Source organism: Eublepharis macularius, chromosome 10, assembly GCF_028583425.1.
Source record: "Eublepharis macularius isolate TG4126 chromosome 10, MPM_Emac_v1.0, whole genome shotgun sequence".
In the NCBI taxonomy this organism is placed as follows: Eukaryota; Metazoa; Chordata; class Lepidosauria; order Squamata; family Eublepharidae; genus Eublepharis; species Eublepharis macularius.
Window position 1 is genome coordinate 508,299 of NC_072799.1, and position 6,316 is coordinate 514,614.

At 60.3% G+C, this 6,316-nt stretch overlaps 1 protein-coding gene across 1 annotated transcript; it reads left to right on the plus strand.

Moving 5' to 3' along the window:
* The first annotated feature begins 458 nt into the window (after positions 1-458).
* On the plus strand, positions 459-5,133 carry LBX2 (ladybird homeobox 2). The gene is made up of 2 exons (XM_054990520.1): positions 459-777; positions 4,592-5,133. Exons 1-2 carry the CDS (start codon positions 459-461, stop codon positions 5,062-5,064), a joined length of 792 nt encoding a protein of 263 aa, XP_054846495.1. The 3' UTR covers positions 5,065-5,133.
* The last annotated feature ends 1,183 nt before the right edge of the window (positions 5,134-6,316 follow it).

A 6,316-nucleotide genomic window follows, 5' to 3' on the forward strand; every position in this document is an offset into this window, starting at 1 on the left:
GAAAAGGGAAGCCCCCTCCCCCCGCCCTCCCCCCCAGCTCGGAAACTTTGCTCACACTTCCCGCTGGCTCCTCCTCCTCGGGTGCCCAATTGGTGGCCCTGCCTGTGCGCCTTTAAGGCTGGAGCGCCGGGCCGGCTTGGCTGGGACTGAAGCAGCTCCTCAGCAGCCAGAGGCGAGGAAGACCCGACAGCGGGGAAGCCGCCAGGCCAGGCCAAGCCAAGCCAAGCCAAGCCAAGCCAAGCCAAGCCAAGCGGGGCGGGGCGCTCCGGCCCGGCCCGACCCGGCCCGGCCCTGCCTGCTCCTGGGCCGGGCTCCGGGCTCAAGGCGGGAGGGGGCTCGGAGCCGCCAGTCCCACCCGGGAGTCCGCCCCGCAGCGCCATGGGCCCCAGGCGGTGCTGAGCCCCGTCCCTGCTCCGGGAGCGTGGGGCAGGCTGGGGGGCTCCGTCCCTCCCCCGGCAATGACCTCCGCCAAGGAAGGGAAAGCGGCTCCCCCGTTGCGCCCATCAGGCGTCGAGGACGGGCTCCGAAGGCCCCTGGACCTGCTGCCGCCCCCGGCCAACTCCAACAAGCCTCTCACGCCCTTCAGCATCGAGGACATCCTGAGCAAGCCCTCCGGGCCCAAAGCTCCCGCGGCCCGCCTGCTGGACAAGCTGACTGGCTCCTCGGCCGGGCCCCGCAGCGGAACGCCCGCCCCGGCCTCGCCGCTCTGCGCCCTGGAGGAGTTGGCCACCAAGACCTTCAAGGGCCTGGAAGTGAACGTGCTCCAGGCCGCCGAAGGTAAGGCCGCTGCGGCGGGCGGGAGGGCGGGCGTGGGCCGCGGGAACCAGCCGGGCCGGCCCTGCTTCCCCACTCCGGCTCCTCCGCCTGGTCGCCAAACCCAGAGCCCAACCGGGAGGAACGCGGTTGGTCTCCGCGGCCGCCCAGGGCTCTGCATGCCGGAGCTGGAGTCCCGAGAGGGGGCTGGTGGAAAGGGCCCCGGCGCTGGGATCTTCTCCAGGGGAGGAAACTGGAGCGGAGGCCGTGGGCGGCTGCATTTCCAGAGACCGAGGGGGAGAGAGAGAGAAGTGGGGGGGGGCGCTTCCTCTGGAATAATAATAATAATAATAATAATAATAATAATAATAATAATAATAATAATAATAATAATAATAATAAATGCAGCAAGGCTCGGAATACACAGCCCTTCGCAAATCCTATTCGTCCCTCGGAAAGCCTTACCGCCCTCGGCTTCCCCGCCTGCTCTCCTTCTCTTTTCGGCCGCAAGCCCCAGCCCAGCCGCGGCCTTCCCGCGGCGCTCGGCTCCCCTTCTTGCTCCCTGTTCCGGCACCCCGGCAGGGTCCTTGGCGCGCCCTCCTGGGTGGGCCGGAGGGGAACTCGTGCTGCTCTGGTGGGGCAGGGGGAGACTGGACCTGCCCCCCCCCCGGTAGGGTTTTGTCTTTCTGCAAAATGCCGCGGGAGGCGATTTCCCCCGAGGAGGGCCAAGAAGCGCGAGCGCCGCGGGTCCGGAGGAATGCCTGGCCGGCGCGAGGAGTGCGGTGGGGCTGGCGAGGGCTCGCCGGAGACTTTCTCCGGAGTCATTCTTCGCTACGAGCCCAGCCGCCTCCGGGCCTGGAGGAGGCAGCGTCGGCCTCCATTTTCTACGGGCTTCCAGAGAAGCAGCGCTTGCCGGCGCGGCTGGCCCCGAAAGGGCTCGTCTCCCCTTCGAGGGACTGACCTGGAAGGCCGCCAGGTTCTGGCATTGGGGATCCGCCCCTGGAAAGGTTTTTTCCCGGCCGGAGACCCGAGCTTGGCCGACAGCCGCGCTTCTCTCCCACCGCGCCGGGAAATTTTCAGCGTTGCCCCAGCGGGAGAAATCCAGGACCGGCGAACCGCTTCCCTACGGAGCACCCAGTCCTGGAGGCCCTTTCTCAATGCTGGCCGGGCTGAACCGTTGCCCGGAGAAAGAAAGAAAGAAGGAGGCCGGCCCTGGAAGCCACCGGAGCCCCGGCCGAAAGGCAGCAAGAGCCGGGGCTTGGCACCGAACAGACCAAGACAGCGTTTGTTCTGCCATCGACGGTCTTTCGGCCTCCGCCGCGGTGCCCTGTTCTTTGCAGCCCAGGAGGACAGGCAAAGAAAGCCAAGCTCTCCGCAGGCGGAACAGACACCCCACCAAACCCAGCGGAAAACCGGTGAGTCCCCCTGGCTTCTTCGGGGTCAGTTTCTTGCTCCGCAGATGTCCGGCTGAGAGCTTCGCTGGGGAAAGGCGCGGATGTAGAATTAAAACGGAAAAATCCCTTTCCAAATCCCCTATCTAGGCTGGCCGCTGTACATCTGGGCAGTTGTTTTAATAGGGCGCTTTCAGAAGGACAATTTAAACCCGTTTCGATGTGTGGGGTATGCTTGCTTGCTTGTCTTTACCCTCCCCGGACCCCAATGCGAACTGATCGGCCAGCAAGTTTGTTGTTCTAAGTCTTTCCTCCTGTCTCTGCCCCTTCCAGCGACAGTCACGGGGCTGCACGCGCGGGAGTCAAAGAAGCTCGGCGGGCTTCTAGTTCCCGTTTCCCAAGTACGAAAAATCCCTACAAACGAAACGGGAATGCCGCGGGGGAGATGCTTGCTGGATTGGTTTGCATTGGTAGCATTTATTTATTAGTATTAAGTAGTAGTAATAAAGAGGGTACAGATTTGACGCCCAATCTGACCCGCAAACCAGCGACTTTGGAGCTTTCCGATTTAAATGCAGCCTGCTGCCGGTGGCGCCTGGAACCGAACTCTCGCCTGCGGCACCCAGCAGAGTCGAAAGTTAAACCGCCTTCCCATTCTCCCCAACCGAGAAAGGAGCGGAGCGCCTTTCCTTCCAGGCGGAAGCCTGGCTTGCCTGCGGGTCGTCTGTGCTACTCCTGCGAATAAGGCCGGAGAGGAAAGAAATCGGGGCGAAGGGGGGTTCGATGCCTCCTCGGGCGCTTCCGCCCGCGTTTTGACCCACGAATAGATCTGGAGAGCCCGGCCCTGAAAAGCTTGTTAGGCGCCACTAGATTCGAATCCATTGTCGTCGTCGTCGTCGTCGTCGTCGTCGTCATTATTATTATTATTATTATTATTATTATTATTATTATTATTACGACCACGACGACTACTACCACTACTACTACTACTACTAATATTGTGTGCGTGTGTGAGATGCGCGGCGAAGCCACCTCTGAAGACACTATGAATGAAAGACCTCCAAAACGTTCTCTCTCTCTCTAACAGACCTGCTCAGATCCTGCAAACTGGAGGACGTGGCTTCTTCTTCTTTTTTTTAATATTTTTTTATTTTAGTAACAGTCATAACAATACAAAAAGGGATAAGTAATACAATACAGAACAGTTCAAAATACATATAACAAGAAATCAGCAATAACTTACAGTATTCAAAAGAACTCTAATGATAAGATCAATAAACAGTTATTGAATGAATTTCAGCTTCAATTGTTTCTTTCTCCCTCTCCCTTTATTTTTAGTAGTCATAACATATATAACCTTAAGGTGCAAAACCTGATGATTAGTTTGAGGTCTAGATAATAATAATCAGTGGGTTGATTACTCTATGTCAATTGTCAAATAAGGATTGGTGTAGGTGGTTAGGTGCCTGCAACTCATGCTCTGCGATATATTCATAGAATAACATCCATTTTTCATAAAATCCTGAGCTTTTGTTAGGGTTAGTTGGCTTATTGAGTCAAGCCACCTGGTTTTAGGTCTTCCTCTTTTCCTACTGCTTTCCACTTTTCCTAACATTATTGATAGCATTAGTAATAATACTATTAGTAATGATACTATTAGCACTGATCATAGCATTAGTAATAATACTATCATTACATTACTATTGTTAATACTATTAATAATATTATTACTATTACTATCACAATTGCTGCACAAGCGCTGTGGTTCGCAATTGCTGGTCCGCAGGCGATCCCTGAGAGAGGGCTTCCCCTCCTCACAATTCTCCATCCACAATTTTAGCCCGCATTTTCTTTATGCCCCGGGACAGAAGGGCCCTCAACACCCTGGCCAGGCAGTGGGAGGGGGAAAGCCGCACAAAGAAGCTGGACGGCTGCCCTACATTTTTTACAGGAGACTCCTGGAGGTGTAGAATACCGACCGTTGCAGCGTTGAAATGCAGCGTTGTCTCCCCCAGCCAGCCGCCCCGCCCTTGGGTTCCTTCGTCTGAATGGACCCTGGACCAGAGGGGCGCTCCGGCTGGCCGGTCCCAAAGGCTTCGCCTGTTTCCCTCCCTTCGTGTCCTGCACTACCGGTGGGACAGGGGGAGGGCCTGGCAATGTTTGACCTCCACCTTTCCCTTCGTCTCTGCCCCCCTCAAGCCCTTGACAGGCTCTTGCAAAGGGCTTCGAAGCCGGTCGGTGTTTCCAAAGAGCAGGCGGTTTTGGAACGGTTGCTTTACACGCCGCATTAACGCCATTCACACGCGGCAGGCCGGGCAGCTTCTCTCTGGTCCCCCGGAGCTTCTGCCGTCTCCTGCCGGGGGCTAGGCCGGGGAGGGCGCATTGCCCCCTCCGGCGCGGCTCTCCTCAGGGGCTGACCTGGTCCTTCTGGTCTTCTCCTCCTGCAGGCCGGGACCCGTTGGGCGCCTTCGGGCCCCGGCAGCCCTCCAAGAAGCGCCGGAAGTCCCGCACGGCCTTCACCAACCACCAGATCTACGAGCTGGAGAAGCGCTTCCTCTACCAGAAGTACCTGTCGCCGGCTGACCGAGACCACATCGCGGCGCAGCTGGGCCTGAGCAACGCGCAGGTCATCACCTGGTTCCAGAACCGGCGGGCCAAGCTGAAGCGGGACCTGGAGGAGATGAAAGCCGACGTGGAGTCGCTCAAGAAGCTGCCCCCCGCGGCTCTGGAGAAGCTAGCCAGCATGCCCGAGCTGGAGCCCGAGCCCCAGGCCCAGCCCGCCCGCCCGCGCTCCGGCAGTCTGCCCCGCGCCTCGCCCCCCTCCTCCCCCGGCGCCTCCCTCAGCGCCAAGGACGATTTCTCCGACGGGGAGGACGACGACCACGAGGAGGAGGAGGAAGAGATCGACGTGGGAGACTGAGGGCCAGGCCTGGGACGCGAGCCAAGGGACAGGGCCTGGGCCCGGACTCCCCACTTCCGAGGGACCTGCAGTCGCCTCCAGCCCCAGCCGGACTCCGGGTTTCCAGAGGCTGGCCTGGCCCTGTAGGCCCCTTCGTGTCCTCCCAGGGGCTCTGGCGCCCCGCCGCCCCTTTCCAGCCCAGGCATGTTCCCCCTTCCCTCCCCAGGCAGCCCGGCTGCCCCCGCCCGACACACGCACACCTGCTCGGCGGTTTTTGACGGGCCCTGCCCCTCCCAGCCTCCTGCCGTCCGATATTGCTTCCAGCATAGTCGCTGGAGGGGGAGGCTTCGGTGCAATTTTTAAACATTAACGTTATTGTTCTCGTTTTTAATCGTTTCGTCCTGTAGTCTTGGCTGTTTGTCTCTTCCTGTTGGTTTTGCCCTTCTTCCAGCCGGTAGAGGCAGCAAGAGGGGGGCGGAGAAGGGGAGCTCTTTGCCCCGGGTCGGAGGAGGCTGGCCGGGAGCGCGGAGGACAGACCGGAGGGCCCGACTTTTTCGACCGGCGCAGTCCAAAGCGGAGGGCGCTCGCCTTCTGCGCAGCAGTTGCGTCCAGCCCACAGCGGAGGCCGTCTCGGCTCCTGCCTGGCTCCTTGCCCTCTTTGGCCTGAGCCCTCCTCCGGGAAGGGAGTCGGCGGCTGTGGCTTGCCCGGTGCGAGGGAGACGGACTGCTCCCGTTCTCTCTTCCCCTCCAACCTTCGGAGGCGCCCCTTGTAGACGCCTCCCTCCTTTCCTCCGTGGTGTGTACTTGTATATATTTCGAATAAAAGATACACCCGCTCCCGCTCCCAGCCTCTCGGTCGCCTGCCGTTTGTGGGGAGGGGGGCGGATTGCTGACCCGCATTTGCAGGAGGAAACTGCGCGGGGAGTGGGCTGCGCTGCGGGAGCCGACGGCCGAGCGGGCCTCTTGTCCGGGCAGAAGAGCCTCGGCAGCCGAGTCGAGGGCCAAGCGGGGCTCAGGGGCAGCCCCCCCCCCCCGCAAGGTCCGGACTCTCTGCCCGGCAGTTAGAGGGATAGCCCTGTTGCTCCGCAGGAGAACGGCGGGACTGGAGTCCAGCGGCGCCTTCGAGCCCGACCAGCTTCTCGGGGCTCTGACTGCCAAAGCGCCAGCGCTGGACGTTTCGTTGGTCTCCAAGGCGCCGCGGGACTCCAGCCTTGAGGTCCTGCCGCCCAGCAAAGTCGGCCCTCCGGTGTCTCCCGGTCAGTGTTCTCCGCCC